We start from the raw sequence: 22,322 nt of genomic DNA on the forward strand, positions 1-22,322 counted from the left end.
GAGCCTATAGAAGTATCCTCTTTACCATCTGAGCTTGAGGGAAAAAAGAGAACCTCATTCTGCTATAACTTAAGGGCTTGGTGTGTGACAACCCTGGGTCCTTACGTCATCAGAGAAAGTTTCTGGGAAAAGGTAGATTTGGAACTGATTGTGGAAAGAGGAAAAGAAGGAAAATAAGGCGTGAATCTGGCCAGTCTGAAGTAGACATAATCTTAGGAAAAGGGATCATTTGTTTAAAAGAAGAGAGAAGGAATAATGATAGAGTGAGAAAATTTTAGTCTAACCAGACCACAGCTTGAGATAAGGCATGATATCTGGAAGGCCTTTAAAGCTTATAGGGAGAGCATGAAATTTAATGTGGAGGGAAACAAATCTTTGGTGGTCTTTAGGATAAGGAAAAAATCATCAAGATGAAGGATATGTTAGCTCTACAGGCATTTCATTAGCATCATGCTCTAACTGAGCTAACCAGCCACATTACACCAGGAAGATACTTCATTTTTTTAAAAATATTTTATTTATTTATTTGAAAGAGATTACAAGTAGGCAGAGAGAAAGGAGGAAGCAGGCTCCCTGCAGAGCAGAGAGCCCGATGTGGGGCTCGATCCCAGGACTCTGGGATCATGACCTGAGCCGAAGGCAGAGGCTTTATTAACCCACTGAGCCACCCAGGTGCCCCGATACTTCATTTTTTAAAAGATTTTATTTATTTATTAGGGAGAGAGAGGGGGGGAGGGAGAAGGAGAAGAAAGAGAAGATGAGTAGGAGGAGGAACAGAGGGAGAAGAAGACTCCCTGCTGAGCAGGGAGCTTGACCTGCGTCCTGATCCCAGGACCCTGAGATTATGACCTGAGCTGAAGGCAGACACTTACCGACTGAGCCACCCAGGTGCCCCACCAGGAAGAGATTTTATAATAACGGTTTTCACCGATATGCTTCCTTTTGAATAAATAAATAAAAACCAGAAGAGAATTATCTAAAATACTTAAGAGAATTAGTGCCTTTCCAATTATACAACCCAGGACATATAAGTAAATGAGTTTGTTTTTATTTTTTTAAAGGATTTTATTTCTTTATTTGATGTATATAGAGAGAGCACAAGTAGGTAGCGTGGCAGGCAGAGGGAGAGGGAGAAGCAGGCTCTCCACTGAGCAGGAGCCCAATGTGGGGCTTGATCCCAGGACCCTGTGATCATGACCTGAGCCCAAGGCAGCAGCTTAATCGACTGAGCCACCCAGGCGCCCCAGTAAATGAGTTTAAATCTTCAAATAATACTCGTTGAATTGAGTAATTGAGTAAAATATGCCCATCACAAATAGTTTTATCTATTCTTTTAAGTGGTTCTTCATGGCTCTTGACTTAGAGGACTATTGGGGTTTTTAGCTTTATGGAAATTGCTGCATAAACTTCAAATTTTAATTTTCATTAAAATATTCTTTAACTTCACAAAATCATATTTTTCTGGACCAAGCTCTCCTGTGTTGGCCACTCACGGTGCATGCTATGCCTTGCTTACTGGAGGATAATTCCCTGCCCACAGCTTCCCGCTGAGAGAGCAGACATATGTGACCAAGTCTGTACTGCATGACCAAGCCAGGCGTAGCTGAATGGACCAAGGGTGGGGACTGGACCCACAGACAGTTGGTCCACAGGCTGATTGTAAATTAAGAGGGCCACTTCCAGAGAGCTTCCAGTCAGAAGCAATGATGGTCAGTTGTACCATTCAGGCTCCCTCTCAGGAATTTGAATACGACACATGGGGAGAGAACCAGTCAGCTGGTAGAGGGTGGGTACGTGAAAATACCTCAAAAAGAAATTGAGACAGTGAGGAAAGTGTCAAAATGGCTGGGGGGAATTGCAGGGCTGGGGTGAGGACAACATGTTCCTACCAATACTTGATGGTATTCCACGGCCATGAGGCTGGCTGAGTGGCTGCTCTGGTTCGCAGAGAAGAGTTTTGTCTCCCCGCTGCCATATGTAACCTTACACCACAACTTCATTCTGGAAACAGCCTGATCGAGGCACTTGTCACCTTACAATCCCCCCAAATCTAACTAATACGTAGTCCAAATTTTGGCACAAAGAGGTTCAATTTTACTTTTACTAATACTAAGAAAAACATTTTGGGAAACAATATTGGCCATCATCTATGGTTTTAATGGTTTATTAAAATGTGACAGCTAACTCAACAGAAACATTTCCTGCCTGCAACACACCACACCACACCATACCACACCACACCACACCACACCACTCCACTCCACACCACAACAGAATTATGTTGAAGGTGTCATTGTCATCATTTTTAGGATTAAAAACTAGGAGCATCAGTGAAGATGATTTTCTTCCAGAGCTGTTCTAAGTTTCCATGGGTTGTTTTCCCTCTCAAGTTGGGTTCTTTATGTGGTTTGTTAAATAGTGTGCCACCTAATAGATAGGTCAGAGTCTTAATGTTTAAACCTTCTCCTCAATTTGGTGTTACCAATAAGGGCAGAAGGTCAAACTCTTTGGGTATTTACCTACATACTGGTTTGTTCTGAGAACATTGCTCAGGACACAGATTTTAATAAGAAGTTGCTATCTGAGGGTAGCAGAAAATCGTATGAAATGTGGGAACATTGTGTAGAGGGTGAGGGAGCTTTTGAACAGTAGCTGGAGATCTGGACACTAACAAGCCATATTATTCTGGCCAAATCTCTTTCCTCATCTGGAAAAGGAGGGAGCTGGGTTCCTGAAATTCTCTGCGTTGTGTTATCTCCCCCAGGAAAAATACAGGCTCTACCAGAGCAGCATTGTCTGTCTTATCTGATTAGGGCTCAACCCAAGAACAGCTCCTGGTACCTCACAGATGCTCAGGAAATGCTTCGTGGCATTGAGCAATTCAGGCTGTATATTGCTCACAAAAAAAGGCTGTCCCTGCCCCCCCCACCCCATGTATGGAGTCTCAGCTATTTTTCAGATTGCTTTCACATAGGAGGCACTCAACACTCACTGGTCTGAACTATCACATTTGGTTCTCAGCGGGTCCACACTGTACTTGTTAATACAGAAATACAGGCATGGAGAAGCCTTACTGAATGGGAAGAGGAGTGGCCTATGAGTTGGAAGACTTGGACTACCACTAACCACTGTGTGAGACTCTGGGCAAGTCATTTCATTGCTCTAGAGTTCTGTTTTCTTATATGGAAGGTGAGAGGGTTAAATCAGACCCTAAGAAGCTCTCTGGTGGCACACTTCTAACTCTGGTCCAGTTGCACCTGTTATGTACAGCACATGGGTCGTGAGAACAGATGGGTCCGTTGGGAAGGATGTAGGACTGCAGGAGGAATGAAGGCAGAGTAATTAGTGCAGAGGCCTCAGTTCACTGGAAACATCAAGACAGGCAGACTGTGCTTTTTATATGCACCACCTAAAATCATTTATGAGCATCAACTAGGGTGGCTCTTTCTTTGCTGTTGTTGGTTCATCAAAGCAGGTCATTGACCTCAGCCATGTCTGCTGGCATGGGGTGCTAAAACCATGGGAGAAGCCCTGCCAGAATCCAAGCCTTGAAGTCTGTGTTATTTAAAATGTCCAGTCGAGGGGTGCCTGGGGGGCTCAGTCTGTTAAGGGTCTCAGTCTGTTAAGGGTCTGCCTTCAGTTCCGGTCATGATCTCAGGGTCCTGGGATTGAGTCCTGCATGTAGCTCTTTGCTCAGCGGGATGCTGCCGTTTCTCCCTCTGCTTGTGCTCTTTCCCTCTCTTTCAAATAAATAAATAAAATCTTTAAAAAAAAATAAAATGCCCAATCATGGGGATCCTGAGGATTTTGTTATAACTTTTATCACAAATTCTGGGTCAATCATATTTATAAAGGGGCCCTTTATAAACAATGACTACAGAAGTAATGCAGGAGTAAGTTGCTACTAACCTCTATATTTTATGAAAGTACCATGACTCTAATTTTTTCAGGCCAGGGTCTTTTGGCCCCATTAGTAAGAGCTGCCAATTTGTTCTTGCACTGCTAAGGAAAGAAGTCTTTCAGTTTCAGGAAAGAAGAAAGAGACACATAGTCAAGGTAGGGTGGCCAGCAAGGTTGTAATTATGCTTGAGACAGTAGTCTTCCGATGAAGGGTCCAGATGGATGGAAAGGGCGAGGAAGCAGGGAAGGAAGGATGAGCCGGTACTTGGCTGGAACATGACTCTGGGCTCCCCAGTGACCCATCAGGGCTACATTAGGATGGTCTTCTGAGTTTCCACTATGCATGTTTCCTGTGGACTTTATATTTCTGCATCTTGCTGGGGGTTTGGTTTGGCTGGTGGGATGAAACACTCTTGTGTGGGATCAACAGTCTGGAAAAGAAGAAAGGCCATCGTCAATTTTCTGAGTCAGTGCAAGGGGTGATACGTTCCAGAAATATGTTTGACATATCATTTCAGCATCACTTAATCCTTTGTTAAGAAAAGAAAAAAACCATGGAGGCTACGCACATAAAAACTTTTTTTTTTTTTTAAACCCTCTTCCCTTTTAACCAGTAACAAAGATATTTCTGCAAGATTCTTGAATAGCTGATCACTGGAAATTGAAGTAATCCAAGAAATTCTTGGAGAGGATGATAAATATTTTCTCATCCTATTAATGCCCTCTAGAGTGTTAATGACAGCAAATGCTCTCTGTGTCCTGGTCTGTGTGCCATTCTTCCAGGAAAAGGCCAAGCCTCAGATAACAGACCAGAGGCATTAACTAGTTAAGAGTGGCCTCGTAGAGTTCCTCGAACAACGAGTGTGAGCATGACTTCCACCCTCGGATTTTAGTTATGGGGACCAGAATATAAGAACTGTGTCGCAGTGTGGTATTTTTGGCTGCCTGCCTCTGTACGCCCTCAAGTCATCCGACACAAACACAAGTCACCTCCAGTTCTACTCAGTCATGCTCCTTCCGCTTTTGCCTGAAAGGATTAAAATGGGTTACACCCATCTGGTGATGAGGGAGGGTGACAGCTCTAACCCAGTTCTGGGGGGGGGGGGAGGGGGGGCAGCTGGGCTGTAGGAGCTACACAGTGACTCAGAGAGGCGGCTAGCAGGGCTCAGGGGATTCATTTAGACCACCGATAGACAGTAAAAACATATCTGACCTCATACATATTTACAGTTCCCTGCCGTCCCCAAGGCAAAAAGCAGTGAGCCCCTTCCTCGTCACACTCACACCAACCTTTCGAGCTGCTTTGCCTTGCCAGCGGCATTTGCCTATAGCCGAGTACCTTGTTGATGTGTGGCGGTGGGGATCGGGAAGCGCTTGGGCAGAGGCGATGGCATTCCTTGCCTTTATTGCCCTGCCCCGGGACGGGTTTTATCTGGATAGCTCAAGCTCCGCATGCTTGTGGAGACGAGCCTACCCTACCTCTCCTCTCTCAGGTCAGTACAGACATTGGAAATGAAGCCTGGAGACTCTCCTAAGGAAGGAGTCCTTGCTCTGTCCCTCGGGGACCGTAGATGAGCACATTTACCTGCGGCTGAATGAGGGTACCATATGAAGTTAATGCTACATCCTCCTCAGCTCCATCACTGTCTCGGGCTGAAAGCCAAAGATGGGAAGGGCTGGGTTAGTGTCAGATTCACCTGGAAACAGCACACGAGGACTATGAGAAGACCTGGGGGCTTGCGAAGAGGCTCTTGACCCTTTGAAAAGGAATTCTCAGTTGAGGCTGTTTTTTGTTGTTTTTGGTTTTGGCCTTTTTAAAAATCTATGGCCTTTTAAAAAATCTATGATTTTTAAAAAGTGTTTTTAAAGCTTATGAGGAAGGTTGGCTCTGGGTAGTATCTGTGTATTCATCTGTGTTTCGTGACTGAAGATACCGAACATTGGTCATCACCTAGAGAAAGAGCGCTGCTCGAAGTGGGTCAAGGTCTTTGCTCCCGTAGTATTACCTGTGTGACCTTGTGTACCTCACTGTCCTCCACAGGAAAATACAAGGCCTTACCTAGATCACCTCTCAAGTCCCTTCAGGCTTGATACTCTGCAAACTTTGGTTCAGCTTTATAAAAAACCAGATGTAATAAAACAAGATCCCTAGAGATCATTTTCTCCTGTCACAGAATAATCACATGCATGGTTATTTGTTTAATGTCAGGCTCCTCGACAAGACTGTAGGCTCTGTGAGGACAGGGGCCGTGTCTGCCCTAACACCAGGGCCTCGCTCCATACATTTTCGTTCTTTGACGGTCACAGGCGTGGTCTCGCCCTGAATGTTCATGCTTAGCAGCTCGCTCACTTGCTAGCTGTGGGCTAACCTAGGGCCCCATTCTTTAACCTTTGGTTGCCTTTGTTTCCTGATGGGAATAAAAGAGGGACAATGATGATCGTAACAGTAAATCTACTTCAGAGGCTTGTCTTGAAAATTAAGCTAATCAATACATATAAAGCCCTTCAAATAGGGCATGACGCATAGAAAACACTATACTGCTGGGGCACCTGGGTGGCTCAGTCCTTGGGTGTCTGCTTTCGGCTCAGGTCGTGATCCCAGGATCCTGGGATTGAGCCCCACATTGGGCTCCCTGCTCAGCGGGAAGCCTGCTTCTCCCTCTTCCACTCCCCCTGCTTGTGTTCCCTCTCTTTCTGTGTCTCTGTCTATCAATCAATAAATAAAATCCTTAAAAAAAAAAAAAAGAAAAGAAAAAGAAAACACCATACTGCTATGCTTTGAGAATTAGTATCCAGTGGTGTGGTCTGACATCATCATCCTACTGATATTTTTTAGAGGGTTGGATCCTGTGAAATTTGGAATGCCCTTCCTTCCTTGGGGGCAGAATAAACTGAATTCTTGGTTTAACTTTGCTCCTCGAGGCATAATTCCTTGAGTTCCTTGAGACTTTCGGACACTCAGCTCCTTGGTGACAAACATTCATCCAACATTCTCATCAGACTAGATCATAAATTGGAGAAGCCGCCTTCTCCAGAAGTTTCCAGCACTAGTTGTCGCTCATGGATTTACCAAAAGGCTGAGTGTTTCTCTCTGTTAAACCTGCAACCATTTCGTGGTATGAAATCTGAGTTGAGTAAGGAAGACCTTCCGTGTATGTGGGGAAGAGGTGGGGACACTATAACCATCATTTAAAGACTAGGAGCCTGAACTCCTAGAGGTTGAGGAGCTTGGTTTTGCCTCGAAGTTGGCAGGAAGCAGAGCTGAGCCTCAAAGCCAGGGCACCCAGATTCTGCATTCTTTCTGCTGCCCCACGCTGCCCAATTTTCTCACGCTCCCTGCCTCTTCAGGAATGTCGAATGCTTGCCCTATCTGTCCTCAGACCAAACAAGTCCTGCCCAGACTCACTGTCTTCTTCCCTACTTTATGCCACTTGTCTCTCTGTCACTTGTAGCTCCTGAGGGTGAGAAAACAGTTTTGAGATTTGTTCCTGCAAAAAACCAAAAATTACACTGCTTGGGACCATTGAAATTGGGTTTGTTCTAGGAAGGAGGAGGGGGATGTCTTGAAGAAAAAAAAAAAAAAAAAAACGCTGAAAATTGTCCAAAAGGGCTGTCCAGCGAAAGCTGGTATTTGCAGTCGGTTAAGCGTCTACCCTTGGCTCGGGTCACGATCTCAGGGTCCTGGGACTGAGTTCCTTGTTGGGTTCCCTGCTCAGCGGGGAGTCTGCTTCTCCCTCTGTCCCTCCCCTTGCTCATGGTCTATCTCTCTTTCAAATAAATAAATTTTAAAAATCCCTTATATTAAGAATTTTATATATATATATATAAATTTTATATATAGATAGATATATTATATATCTATCTATATAAATATATATATTTATAGATTATATATATATATAAAAAAGCTAGTATTTGCTATAAGGAAAACAACCTGATGGATTTAAGTTTGCAAGAACATTCTCTTGTTTCACATCATTTTATAGCTATTGACCCCCTTTTACACTGCATAGACTCATTATTTTTGTCTTAAGACCTTAAAAAAGAATCATACTAGGTTTGTCTGTATACCTTCAAGCAATGAACAGAAAAAAAATGCCCATAGCAATGTGATAGTTTAAAATATACATGGGTCTTGCTTTTAGCAAACTTGACATAACAATATCTTAAGTACGCTAAAGCAGATAAAGTAGTGATAATCCTAACAGGAGATTTCCCTCCATAAACAAAAGAGAGAGAGAGAGAGAGAGAGAGAGAGAATCGTGGCTGATAGTCAATATTTAAGATCTCTACAAATTATATGGCATTTAAAATTCAGTTAAAAGGGCAACTGATTTTTTTAAACGTGCAATCAATATACAGCTTTCTAGGAACGCGTTTATAATAGAGGGCAAAAAATATTTCTGCCCATTTGTTTGGGGGTCCATAGTAACATTCCTGAATGCATTTTCGTTCTCCAACCAGATGTTTTTCGATCTTGGAATTAAGTCCATAAACCACTTCAGGAAGATAAAACCTAATCTTCTTTTGAAAGACTCTCTCAGGGAAATGGAGTCCTTAATCCCCTTTACCAATCTATTTCAGTGTTTACCAACTCTTATTTTCACTTTTAATCTAAATCCTTCATGCTTTGGTTTGAGTTCATTTCTGCACCTTGTCTTTAGTTGGAGACAGAAAGCAACAGGACAGCAGCTTCTTCAAGAGAGGTCTTCATACTTGTGAAATTCCCTGCTCATCTCCTCTGGTCTTACTCTTCTTTCTGATAAATAATTCTGGTCCCACAACCCAGCGGTAAATAAAATAGTTATGTGACCGGAGTCACAGCAACAAGCAGTAGTCATCAGAAGAGTCACATGACAAATGCACGTCTCATGGACTTGAACAAAATGTCATGTTTCGGTACAGAATTTAGAGAGAGAATTTGAATAGTCTATGATGAAGGCACATTGGGAACCTGTTTCATTGTCTTAACCTTTCCGCTTTGGTCGCATGTTATAACCCTTTAATTATCTTTGTGGTTCCCCCTTAGCCTCCCCAAGTTCCCCTATACTTCTCATCAGTGGACCCCAGAACTGGAATGGGTGTTCTCCTTGGATACTGACCAGTGCCAAGTACAATAGCCTGATTGTTCTGGCTGACCACACGTCTGTTGACACGGTACCGTGACTGTTTTTTGAGCCAATGAAAACAAAGACAGTGGCAAGCTGCTTTCCTCTCACCAGCTTGTGACCTACAGGGCACATGTAGGGTTTTTCAAATTCCAGTTATCAGACTCTACTTGTCTGGCTCTTATCTATCTTGTGTTGTATGTTTTTCCCAGCTTGGTGTAATCCTGCATTTTGTACTGAATTGTAATCATTCTTCTAATTTTTGATATTTGTGTTTTTCCCAGCTGACCTAAGATCTGATTCTGTTGTCCAACTTTAAGTTTCTGGTTATTCTGCCCAATTTGGAGAGCAATCTGTATATTCTTTACTACATTATTAATTAAAAAAAAAAAACATCAAGGGGTGCCTGGGTGGTGAGCTCAGTAGGATAAAGCCTCTGCCTTTGGCTCAGGTCATGATTCCAGGGTCCTGGGATCGAGCCCCTCTGCTCAGCAGGGAGCCTGCTTCCCTTCCTCTCTGCCTGCCTCTCTGCCTACTTGTGATCTCTGTCTGTCAAATTAAAAAAAAAAAAAACCAATATCAAACTACATTGATAATGACTGTCACTGGCAGGCCATTTCTTGCTCAGAAACAGATTTTCTAACCATGCACGAGTAATGAAGATATCACTGGGAAACGTGTTTTTTGCACGCCCTTGTTCTGCCACCAAGACACTCCTGAGAACACTTGAAACACCTGTGTTTTGGGGTATAGAATATTGGTTGTTATAAATCCAGGTATGTTTGCGGTATTATAAAACTCTGAGAACTCCTCTCTCTTTCTCTCTGACTTTTGTTTCCTGGAAACATACGACAACAATAAAACAGACACAAGAAGTTTTATCCTATCTGCTGATGAGAACTTTGAGAAGTAGTTTTGGGGATTGACTCTGCAATTCTGCCACAAACCTTAGTGATCTGATGATGCACCATCAACAAGGAAAGAAAAACTCTTATAGGAAGGATGTATAACGTCAATTTCCGACTCTGTCAACTGCACTGAAAAGAATTAATGGATGCATCTATCTGAGCAGCATTTAATTTGAATGTGTAATTAGCCATAGATTATAGCTCAAAAAATGTGTATGCACTTAAAGGGAAGGCTTCTATTAATTTTTTTGAGCCTGGTGAACATTATGTGTGCTCTACAATATATAAAATAACGTAATTTTTGCACATTAGAAATAAATTGTAAGGAATCAGATGCCTATTAAGACATAAAAATTGATGTAAAACTATGATATTAGGTTATGAATAATAGGCCAGATGTTTCAGAAAGGAACGAATGTGTTTTGACATTTCTAGATAACCAGAATTAGCCATTATTTCCCCCAGGTTGTTAGGGTCCGAGCATTTTTGTTGTCAAAGTTAATCTACTTTATTCATTAGCAAAAAGTATAGTCAGGTGGCTTGGTCTTCGAGAACGATAAAAATATGACCAGAAATTTTAATGAAAATGTCACATAAGCAAGTTGCTTTTTTTCTATTAGTGATGACACATCTGAGCCTTTATTAGAATTCTGATTCAGTGGCTCTTCCTGGCACTTTTTGTAAACCTTGAAGGCTTTCATGCAGTGAATGGTATGAAAAGTAGAAATGCAGGAGTTATTGGGCTTTGTGCTGTTAATGAGGTGATGAGTCCTATGAATCAGTTTATTATGATGTTTGGGCAAACTAACTTCAAGACTTAAATTAAAAAAAAAAAAAATCAATCGCCATTGCTGGGATTGACTTGTGCCCTTGATAGCCAAAACATCTGGACTTAGCATCATACGTCATGCAATTGCTTGGTCCAAGCCTAATTTGGGGCTGGCTAACTCACTTTATAGGGGGTGCCTTTCTTTACCCAGCGTGAGCACTTAGAGCCACACCCTCTTTATTTAGGGCCTTTGATTCATTTCTGTCTTGGCCTCTTCCCCATAAATCTCGGTATTTTGGAAGCACCGATTTCTCATAAAGGTTTAACATCAATTCTGGGTGTTTCTATCTCCATGATGGAACTCTGAAGTCGCCCACCTAAATTGTGACCATTTCCTCATTGTTCCCTCTTGGTTCACCCGGTTTCTCAATTTCTCTCCTGTTTCTCCCTCGGGAGAGCCTCCCTGCTCCCCAAATTCCCTGGGAAAGTACCTCTTGAGAGTTCCTGGTTCTCCACTCTGAAGCTGCATTGATAGGCTGGGGCAGGGCAGGTGTTGCCCGGTAAAGGGCAGTTCTGCTTGGTCGATCTGTAGAGAATGCAGAGCTCCGGTATGATGTACAGCAGCAGGAAAACCCATGCATTGGTGACCAGGGCGATACAGATGACAGGGTCATCCCACTGGGGCTGCCGCTGGAGCTGTGGGTTGCCTCTCAGGAGCATGGAGATCCACACCACCCAGATAATGATGGAGATGAGCACAGTGACAAAGATGAGCCTTCCGTGTTGCTTCCAGTTCTCACATGGGCCACAGAAAGTGGCTTTGGAGACGAAGAAGGTGAGGGCCATCAGGAGGAGGACATAGACCAGGAGGACAACAAAGTCCATGTTGAGCTCACAAGGGGTCATATGCATAAACATCATACCCCTGGTCATCATGAGAGTCACGTACTCAATGGCAATGATCACCTGCAACAAGCTGACACCAATAGCAATGCACAGAATTGTTGTCCAACAGAGGGAGACTCTCCCTCGGACCAGCTTCACCAGGTTGGAGGCATGAGCCAAGAGGCATGAGAAACAGATAGCAAAGAGAACCCCGAAAAGAAAGTAGCGCACAGGGGCAGTTTGCTGATTGAACTGAGCGACGAAGGCAAAGGCAAGGCTGAAGAGTCCCAGCACACCCAGGAGGAAGAGGATCTGAGTGGGGAGGGTATTCCACAGGCAGCAGTCTTGAACCCTTCGCAAGAGGAAGAGGAACAACAAGAGTAGTATAATTGTGACCACTATGCCGATTATTGCCAAGGACTCGAGAACAATGCCCCACGCGCCCTCGTTTTCACAGACAAAATAATAGTCCTCAGTGGACTTGACGCAGTCCTCATACATGGTGACTTGTGGGTGGACCTCACGAGAACAGACTTCTGTCTCCCTGCAAAAGAAAGAGGGGACAAACTTCGGACTACATCCTCATGCAGATGCACCTGTTGGCTAGTCCTGTTTGGGCGCCATAATGTCTCTCCTTCCCAAATATGCAAGAGCCCCAAACCATCAGACCCTTGAAACTCTCCTAGCTTTGTCTTGTCGGGAAAAGCAGAACACCCTTCTCTCGGAGGTTCCAGATACGTCATCCATTTTCGTGTCGCAGTCTGTATCAAGGCTTTTTGAAATTCGAGGCAGAACCCTTTTCATAAAATAGGGTGTGTGACAACGTTTGCCTGATGGGCGAGATTACAGTAATATCAGGCCCCAGAACAAAGGTTGTCAACATCAATGGATTATTGGATCATTCAAGACACTGCCGCACTGCCTGAAGGAGACAGGCGGATCATTTTTCTTCGTAGTTCTCGTGGCTGTTCCTTCTTTTAATCTAAGCCATTCCAACGCAACATGTTACTGCTAAAAATCTGTTCTTTGTTCATCAAAGAATTATACAAAATGGTCCCTGCCTTCAGATAACTCTTTCAACAGTTGAGCACCCAAATCTATGTCTTTCCTGAGGTTGCCTAGGAAAAAAAAATCCCACCTATTCATGAGGAAAAATAGTACCTTGCAATCGAATACTCCTAGCTCTCTATTCCTCTTCAGTTATTGCCAAGCCAGATGGCTGGAGCCATCCGGGTTTATAGCTACGGGCATGGCCCCTTCGTTCCGACCTACCTTCTCTGTGTCCACGCTGGAGGCTCTACTGGCTGCAAGGTTGTAACTGCCAATGAGTAAGAAGGAGACAATCTCAGCTTCTTTAATCTCTCCCCAAATGGGCGGAAGGAGTAGAGGCCCTCACTCAGGTTCCTGCACTGCCTATAAAAAGAACCGGAAGGTCAGAAAGACACACCCATTCCAGTTTCCCAGCATCTCTTCTACAGAAGTTTCTTTGGTGAGCACAATTATTTTCTATTCTATTGCTAACCAGAGGCACCTTGGCCTTAGGGGGTGCTGGAGGTGACTTTAGGGAAGACTTCTTCCTCTCCGTAGACCGCACTGTGTTAGGAAGCCCCAATGGCCCTCGGCTGGCAGTACGTCGGGACACTTCATTCTTCTTCTGACCCACTCCCTAAAGAGCCCTCTCTGGAGTCCTCCTTACAGCTCCACTTTTCATTGTGAGAGCCAAAAGAGCATCCGTTCAACAAAGGAATACGAGTTTTACTGGGCCATAAAGAGGGGTCACGGGCATTAGAAGGGCCAGTAGTTGGCAAAATTGTGAATTAGGGGAAATTTGTCTTCTCTCCTACTCCCTTTTCCTCTCCATCGGAAGTCTTTTCTCAGGCTTTGGCTGTCCATCAAGTGCGGGCCCCTACCTGGACCCTTCCTGGTAATACTGAAGGCTTTGGTATAATTTCCCTTTATCATTCCTCTCCTCATCCCTATCAGAACACACTTGTTCTGGGTTTCATCCCATTGGGGCATCCCTCTCAGGGCCCAGGATAGAACTCACAGTTGAATCTACCAGCTGCTATTGGTATAAAAATTCTGTTCCTCCTGCTACAACAGTGGAGCACATAGCAGTGTTCAGCCTATACAGGCTGCACCCCCACACTCCCCACTCCAACTGACTCCTTGTTTCTTTTCCTTGGATATTTGCATTTTGACAGAAGACTTCCAGATTCTCCAAATCAGTACCTGCTGGTCTGGTTTCAAGTCACCCCTGTGATCTGACCTTACCTTTCTCATCCAACGTATTTCTTTCAGGTCTTCTGGCCCTATGGTTTCCCCAGGTCAGTTTCCCCACTGCATCATAAAGAAACAAAGCTCCCATCTGCTTGCCTTCTCTTAGATGTTGTCCGTGGCCTGAATTGTCTTTTGCTTTACTCCTAGCAATTCCGTTTCCTAACCAAATATTTCCCCTACCTCTAAGATTTTGTTCTTATCTCCTCAGTGAACTCTCCTGCCTTCCCTAATCTCTGGAGCCCTCACCGCTTCCCTCCTACCAGCAACTCTACCTCCTACGGCCAACTCCACAGCCTGTTGGGGCTGTGCAGTTCATGATTATGAAAACCATATTTTCTGCCCATTTTTTCTGCATCAATTAATTTTTAATAAATAAAACAATAAATTAAAAATAGTAGTAAGTAATAAATTTATTAGTTTATTTTATTTGTACTAGCCTCATCCCCTTGATTTGATTTATAGCTGCTTGGGGGGTCAAGTTCCACATTTTATACCCTCACAGCACCTGGCCCCGAGGCGATCACCTCCCAGGTGATGGGTAGACTGTTCAGTTGAAGGAGTGAGTCTAACGACAGAATTCCCAGCCTTGTGAAGGTATGTTTTAACAGTGTGGTTTTCCAACAGAAGCTTTTTAATGGAAACCACCTGCAAATAAGTCAGGACCTTAACAAACTCCAGACAAATTCATTCTGAAGTGGCATTCTATCTTTAGGGACTCCTCAACTTTAAAGAGCCATTTTTTTCCCCTTTGAGAGAAGAATATTTTATGGAGGAGAGTCCTCTCCTTTATTTTAGGGATAATTGTTGTCTGTCAGAATCTGTAAAAGCAAATCTAGTATATGTGCTGCCGAAGCGAGCACTGTAAAAGCAAATCTAAAGTTTACATTAGGGTAAAGAGATTTTCCTGAGAGATGAGGGGAAGTGACATCCATGAGAATTCACTCGAAGAGCTTGGTGAGTGGTTAAACTACTATCTTTAGAAAGGCAGAGGGTTTTCCATTTAATTCTTCCAAGAGAACTGTTCTGGTGTCCCCTTCCCCTCCTCCCTCCTTCCAGCTAGTTACCCATGGCCACTCCTCACTGTGGTGACGTTTCCATTTCTGGCATGCTTGTCTTCTAAGGAGATTCTTCCTGACCTCCTGATGGCTTGAGGCTGGTGAATTAATGGGTTAATAACCACAAAGCCCTTTGAGCACCTTAGATAAAAGAGCTCGTCTCAGGTACTAATTACTGCTATTCTAAAACCTGGGGTCACGGAATTAACCCATATGCTGCTAGGCCTTAAGGAAACGAGGTCTCCCTTTGCCTACACAAATCCACATTACTCACGTTTCCTTTCTTTTGACTTTTATGCAGCAACAACATCACACCAAACAGCTCAGATATGGCTTTGATGAATCCAAGTATATTGATTACAACAAGTCCAATAAAGATGAAGACAAAACAGTCAAGAGGTCAAATGCCTTTTGCCAAACACCCATTTGTGTTGTCTCTCTCTTCCAGAAACAGAGCTGGAAGGTAACCTGGTCTAACCCTTCCACTGATAATTAATACTAAGGAAACCAAAACTATGGCACGAGGAATTTCATAATGCAGAGGCAGAGGCCCAGAGGGAGGAAGGAAGGTACCCAAGGTAGGGAATGTGAGAGGGGCCAGCTAGGGTTGTCCGACTGCTGGCACATTCTTGCTGCCATCCTTGGCTGCCTTCCTGACGCTTCCCATCTCAGGAGGACAAGCCTTGAAAGAGACAAGCACTTAGACATGACATGTGGGTCGGGACCAGGAGGAAGAAGAAAGCCTAGGCTATGAGAGAGCATCAGATGTTCTGCCTCCTGTGAGAAACACTACTGCTGTCGTGACTGGCTGTGTGATGGCGGGAGTTGCTGGCCAGGGAGGGGTTATTTGCTCATTTTACTCTCTGTCAGCTCCCAGGCTGGCTTCATGGGTGTGCAACCAGTATGGTTGTTCAGGAACTACCACTCAGAAGGAGCCCGTGCTGGAAATTTAAGGCTTTGTGGTCGCTATCTTGAAATTCCCAATTTTGTCTTTGTGAATTAGTGTTTTCAACGTGAAGTCAGATGGGACAATGGAGCATGCACTGGGGACTTGGAGCCGGGACTCGGGTATGATTCTGCCTCCCTTTCCCTTCCTGCTTCCCTGAGACAGGTTCTCCGTCACCCACTCCCTATAGCCCCTTGGGGCCCTGGGTCACTTGGCTTCTCCATTTCTGCCCCTGTCCCGTGATCGCTGCCACACTCCACCTGTGTGGTCACCTGTCCCCATGGGTGGAGGTGGTGAGTTCTTGGAAAGTGGGAATTGACCCACCTATGTTGAGGGAGGGTGCCATGTTTTCATTCTGCACTGGGTCCTGCAAATTATGTAGCTAGCTTTGGGGATCTCATTAAACTTTCTGGTATAAGATGGTTAATTTGATGAACATTATATTGGGATGTTAACAGGGTACAGTTTAGCTGTATATTAATAGAAAGCGTAGTTAGTTGTAAAGAAATGCAATGTTTTATCTGATTGAGCAAATTGTCAAGACTCAACTGAATGTCATTTATGAATGTGCAGAGTGTGTTTTGGAAAAGAAATGATCTGACAGTTTTTTCCACTTTGTAAATATTATAACATTTTAATTGAACTAGTATACATTGCTCTCATATTGGGGTGTTTTATCAGCATTAGAAGAAAGCAGAAGGTGTGAGAAATATAGAGGTATGTCAAGTTTAACTGCTGGATGGGAGTGTAAACACACCAAGATTGAGAACAATGCTGACTAATAAAAACTTTGATTTTATTTGAGATGTGTTATAAAAAGGAAAAAGTAGATGGAGGACCTTAAACATGAAGATGATTTAAGTGGGGTTTAATTAACTAGGCAAAGCTGAATAAAAACAATGGAGTCCACATATCATTTATAATGAAATTTTTACAAATGAAAACCTACAATCCTCAAAATTAAAAACACACCTGGAACACAGCAGGACACCCGTCAATAAGTCCCTCACATGTTTCCAAAGAAAAATACATACATTGATCAATAGTTTCTAGGTTGTCAACTATTATTCATGAAAGAGCCTTCTAGTCATCTATTTAGTAATATATTAGGTGGCAAAAAAGAAAGTAGGCCCACAAAGTTATAATTTTTGAAAATAAAATGATAAATCAGCTGACAAATTAAAATTTATACCCCTTAGTACAACAGCCTCCTGACTTAACATGGTTTAACTTCTAATTTTTGACTGACTATGATGACATGAAAGAGACACCCATTCAGTAGCAACTGAACTTCGAATTTGAATTTGATCCTTTCCCAGGCTAACGATGGGCTGAATGAACCTCTCTCATGATGTTGGGCAGTGGCAGCCCCAGCCCCTGGCCAGTCACGTGATCATGAGTGTCCATAACCTGTACACTTGCAACCAGCCTGTACCCATACAGCCATTCTGTTTTTCATTTACAGTAGAGTGTTAAGTTAACCGAGATATTCAACACTTTATTATAAAATAGGCTTTGCGGGACGCCTGGGTGGCTCAGTTGTTTAAGCAGCTGCCTTCGGCTCAGGTCATGATCCCAGCGTCCTGGGATCGAGTCCCACATCGGGCTCCTTGCTCGGCAGGGAGCCTGCTTCTCCCTCTGCCTCTGCCTGCCACTCTGTCTACTTGTGCTCACTCTCGCTCCTCTCTCTCTCTGACAAATAAATAAAAAAAAAAAAAAAATAAAATAAAATAAAATAGGCTTTGCGTTAGATTGTTAGAGGATTTTTGTCCCTCTTTATGCTAATGTAAGTGTTTTGAGCACATTTAAGATAGGCAAGGCTAAGCTAGGATGCTGGGTAGGTTAGGTGTATTTTTTTTTAAATTTTATTTATTTATTTGAGAGAGAGAGTGAACGAGCGAGCGAAAGAGAGGGGCAGAGAGAGAGGGACAAGTAGACTCCCCACCTGGCAGGGAGCATGATGTGCAGGGCCGATCCCAGGACCCTGGGATCATGACCTCAGTTGAAGGCAGACGCTTAGCCAACCCAGCCACCCAGGCATCCCAGGTTAGGTGTAGTAAATGCATTTTCAACTTACCAGATGTTTAGCTTGCGGTGGGTTTATTGGGATGTGACTCAATGGTAAATTGAGGAAGATCTTTGTACCATAATGTCTCATCAAATCTGTACTATTGCAGAACATAGAAAAGCTATGTTTTATCATAATTATAGTCTCAGATAAATTTTGTGACTTGATTTGATAAAAGCACTGATGTAAGTTGTCAACACTTCCAGTTAGATCAGGTATGAATGACAAGACAATTTTGGTGGAGGACTGTTTTGTGTTATATAGATTTAATTTTACTTACAACTGGATAAGCTATAATGTCTGAGTTGAAAAAATATGTCATTGATTCAGTATTGTTTAGAATGGAGAAACTGTAAAGGAATTATAGGCTTGGACAATAAATATGACCAGGAACTATGTCAGAATTATTAAAAACTCATTAACAACCATGGTTCATTCATCATGAATCTTTGACACCTAAAGAAATTTCTCTTGAACCTCATGGATTCATTGAAATCAAATGAGATGACATTTAGCAAAACTTAAATATTTTGTTCAGATGTTGGAGCTGACCATATCTACTTATTAGAAATGGTAGAATTCCTGGTTGCCATAAGATAAAATATTTAGGAAAGCGTGATACATAAACTCGGAAATAAGATTTAGACTTTTTTTTAAAAGAAGGTGAATTCATTTTATTTTTTTTGAAAATTTTTGAAATTTTTTTTGAATTCATTTTTTAAAAAGATTTTATTTATTTATTTGTCAGAGAGAGAGCACAGGCAGAGGGAGAAGCAGGCTCTCCACTGAGCAGGGAGCCTGATGCGGGACTCGATCCCAGGACCCTGAGATCATGACCTGAGCCAAAGGCAGATGACTGATGACTGAGCACCCAGGTGTCCCAAGATTTAGATTTCTTGAATTGGGAAAATATCTCATTTGGCAAATATCAGGGGACCTGATACTTGGATAGTAAAAGTGCATAGTTGGCTGATTTCAGAACATTCTTCCCTACAATTTTGGAAGAAAACTATATTTTAACATATCAAGTACGTTCAAGGATTCCAAAAGACACAACAGTTTTAAAAGATGGCTGCCATTATGTGACATTCCTCCCATCAAGAAATGGAACCGAACTCCCCTCCACTTGAATCTTGGCTGACTTTCTTGTAACTAATAAAATATGGTAGAAGTGAGGATGTATGAATCCTGAGGCTGGGTCAAAATGAAACTTGGCAGCTTCTGCTTTGGTCCCTTGGAATACCTGGTCTCCTGATGATTTTCCTGAGACACAGCTGTGAAGCTCTGAGGCTCCCAAGCCACATAAGAGACCACATGTCGGTTCACTGGTCAACAGCACCAGTCGAGGCCGGTCTTCCAACCATCCACGCCAAAGAACCAGACATGGGAATGGAAAAGCCATCTGGGAAATGAATCCTCTGTTCCAGGCGTTCAACTGAAAATTCACTGAACAGATTTTATGCACATGTCTATATGCAAGAATTATTTGCATTACTATGAATTTTCTACAGGTTCATGTTTATTTCCACAGAGTTCTAAAAGAGCCAAGTCAATACTGGGCAAGGAAAGCCACTTTGAAGGCAGAGGTGACATTAGAAATCACTACTGAGTGGATTTGCAGGAGGGAGTATGACTTCAGAAGTCTAGAAAGATCTACACTAGTAAATTTGGGTTGGTCTTTTTTTTTTTTTTTTTAACTGACTTGCCAATGTGCTGTTCTCCTGTTTTTCATTTCCAGAGGTGAATACCTACCTTCTTACCCACTGAATGGTCAAATGACCAAAAATTAGCATCTGGAAGAGTGCATGGTACTTAGCAGGAGAGCAAATATTGGCTTAGTTAATATTAGAAGTAATGAATATCTCTGGAAAATTTGTGGACAGCAATATTTGTGGAAAATTTGTGCACATCAGGCCTACCTGATAAATATCACTTTAACAAACTGTTGGGTTTTTTTTTAATTTTTTTTTATTTTTTATTTTTTTTTAAAGATTTTATTTATTTATTTGACAGAGATCACAAGTAGGCAGAGAGGCAGGCAGAGAGAGAGAGAGGAGGAAGCAGGCTTTCTGCTGAGCAGAGAGCCCGATGTGGGGCTCGATCCCAGAACCCTGAGATCATGACCTGAGCCGAAGGCAGAGGCTTTAACCCACTGAGCCACCCAAGCGCCCCAAACTGTTGGGTTTTAATAGAAGGCTCTGCAAAACCCACTGATAAAGATGTCTTAGTGACAGGTCAGCTTTTTTCTGTAGTGGAAGTACAGATAATATTTTTCAAGGACTTTCATACCTTAATTATCAATGTGCAAACTACTACGTTTAATTCAAATGTTAGGTCTATGGAATAATGTAGCCCATTTATTTACTTCTAGAGCCTCTCTCTTGAAATGTATTATGGCATTCATTGATTCATTGATTCATTCGCATATTTGCTCTTTTTTTTAATTTTTTAAATTTTCTAATTTTTTTGCGTATTTGCTCTTCTAATGACATTTTTTGAGTGCCTGTTTTGTGCCACTACTGTGTCTGTGCCTGAGCTGTCATAGCTCATGAGAACTAGGACCGTCGTCTGTACTGAGGTTGCTTACAGATGGGGGTGGGTGGAGAGTGAACGGATAATGGAAACATCGGGTGCTCAGTAAATAATCTGCGGGTACGCCAGAGGGGAGGATCGGAGAAGACCTGTCAGGGGAAGAGATGTCTAAGCCGAGCTAAGCTATGTGAAACGAGGGGTCAGAGCACTCCAGATGGAGGAAACAGTCTGCCCGCGCAGTGGCCAAGGTCAGGAATGGCAGGTAGGTCAGAGGGGGGTGCAGGGCATGAGCGGGTGAGAGAGGAGGAGGGGCCCAGGGCCTCGCATTTTGAAGGGTATAGATGTTATTCTGAGGGTAATTTTATTTACTGCATTTAAGCTTTATGTGGCATTACACTGAATAGAATTCATTTATTCCCCTACCCAGCACATCGTTACAAAGCATCTGTGAGTGGTTCCCGTGTCGAATGCTGTGGGTATAGCGGTGAAGAAAACAGATACGTTTCTCATCTTGTCAAGCTTACAGTTTGGTGGGAGAGCAGACAGTAAAACGGCAAACACAAAATATCTGTATTTACTGATTGTGGCAAGTCCTACAAAAGATGCTATAATAAGGAGTAAGGGAGCAGGGTGCCTCTGTTAGGGCGGGTTAGGAGAGCCCCTCCGAGAAGACGACACTGAAGCCGAGACCTGGGTGGGGACAGGAGAGAGCCGGCCACGGCCACAGCCATGCAGAACGGGAGGAAGAGCCATCCCAGGAGGGAGGGGACAAGGAGCAGGAGCCTGAAGGTGCCAAACGTGGAGTGTATGAGGAATGGAAAGAAGGCTGCCACGTCTGCGGCAACGGATGCGAGTGGGACAGGAAGGGAGCCTCAGAGGTGCACATCTTGGGACCCCGGGATGCCATCCGGCTGGGCTGCAGACCCTGTAACCGGCCGAGGAACTGGGGGCGTGGGAGAGTGGACTGGAGAGGATTGGGATGGGAAGGAGGAGGTGAGGGGAATGTGATGGTGGCTCTTAGTTTCCTAGGTCTGGGGGTGGGGGCAGTGGGAGAGAGCCCGCGAGATTCAAGGGACACTCTGGCAGTGGGATCTTGGTCTTGCTGGTGGTTGAGAGACAGAGAATGAAGGAGGACTGGACCCCCAAAGCCCCGAACCTGCTTCACCAGCCCTTTCCACCTCGCAATTTATAGCCAGTCCTCTTTCCAGTTGCTCAGATTGGCGTCATCTTGCCTTTTTCTTTCTGCGCCGTACATAGTTTCATGGAAGATCCTTTTAGTTCTACCATGAAAACAAAGACAGACTCTAATCACTTCTCACCACTTCAGTGTCGCAGGCCGGCTGCAGTCACCGTCACTCCTGCCTGCAAGGCTGTAGGAAGACACCTAGCTGGCTGTCCCTTTCCTGCCCCAAGCCTGTGCCTCTCACAGGACATAGTCAGTCCAGCAGCCAGAGGGATTCTTTCAAAGACTGGCTTTGATTATGCTTCTCCTCTGCTTAAAATCCTGTGATGGGCTTCCCCCTTTTGTACAGAGGAAAAGCCGATGCTTTCAAGCGGCCTCAAGGCCTCAGATGACCTGCCCTTCTTGTTACCTCTCTGACCTCACCTTCTGTGCACTCGCCTTCACTGCTCCAGCCCTCCTCACCAGCAAGACTCCTCAGTCAAACGGGCTCACCTTGTCTCAGGGCTTTGCACTGGCTCTTTCCTCCAGGCCCTTAGCCTAGAAGGTGCCTCCCCCGGAGAGCCACATGACTAATACACTCGCTGTCTTTCGTGTTTGTTCTCCATGGGTCCTTTTAGTGAAAATCTCACACCATCCTTTGACAATGCCTGTTTTCTCATCCTGCTCTACCTTCTAATTTTGCTGTAGC

At 43.7% G+C, this 22,322-nt stretch overlaps 1 protein-coding gene across 2 annotated transcripts; it reads right to left on the bottom strand.

The window, feature by feature from the left end:
* Nucleotides 1–1,079: 1,079 nt before the first annotated feature.
* On the bottom strand, nucleotides 1,080–13,284 carry GPRC5D (G protein-coupled receptor class C group 5 member D). 2 transcript variants are annotated; one of them, XM_080810447.1, is made up of 5 exons: nucleotides 13,102–13,282; nucleotides 12,843–12,983; nucleotides 11,177–12,114; nucleotides 5,486–5,553; nucleotides 3,400–4,331 (listed from the first exon to the last, which is right to left on the bottom strand). In XM_080810447.1, exons 3-5 carry the CDS (start codon nucleotides 12,069–12,071, stop codon nucleotides 4,260–4,262), a joined length of 1,035 nt encoding a protein of 344 aa, XP_080666573.1. In that variant the 5' UTR covers nucleotides 12,072–12,114; nucleotides 12,843–12,983; nucleotides 13,102–13,282; the 3' UTR covers nucleotides 3,400–4,259. The 2 variants fall into 2 exon arrangements, with proteins under 2 accessions (XP_080666574.1, XP_080666573.1); XM_080810448.1 differs by lacking the exon at nucleotides 5,486–5,553 and having other exon boundaries at nucleotides 1,080–4,331; nucleotides 13,102–13,284.
* Between the last annotated feature and the right edge of the window lie 9,038 nt (nucleotides 13,285–22,322).

This window comes from Martes martes (assembly GCF_963455335.1).
Source record: "Martes martes genome assembly, chromosome: 8".
Lineage (NCBI taxonomy): Eukaryota > Metazoa > Chordata > Mammalia > Carnivora > Mustelidae > Martes > Martes martes.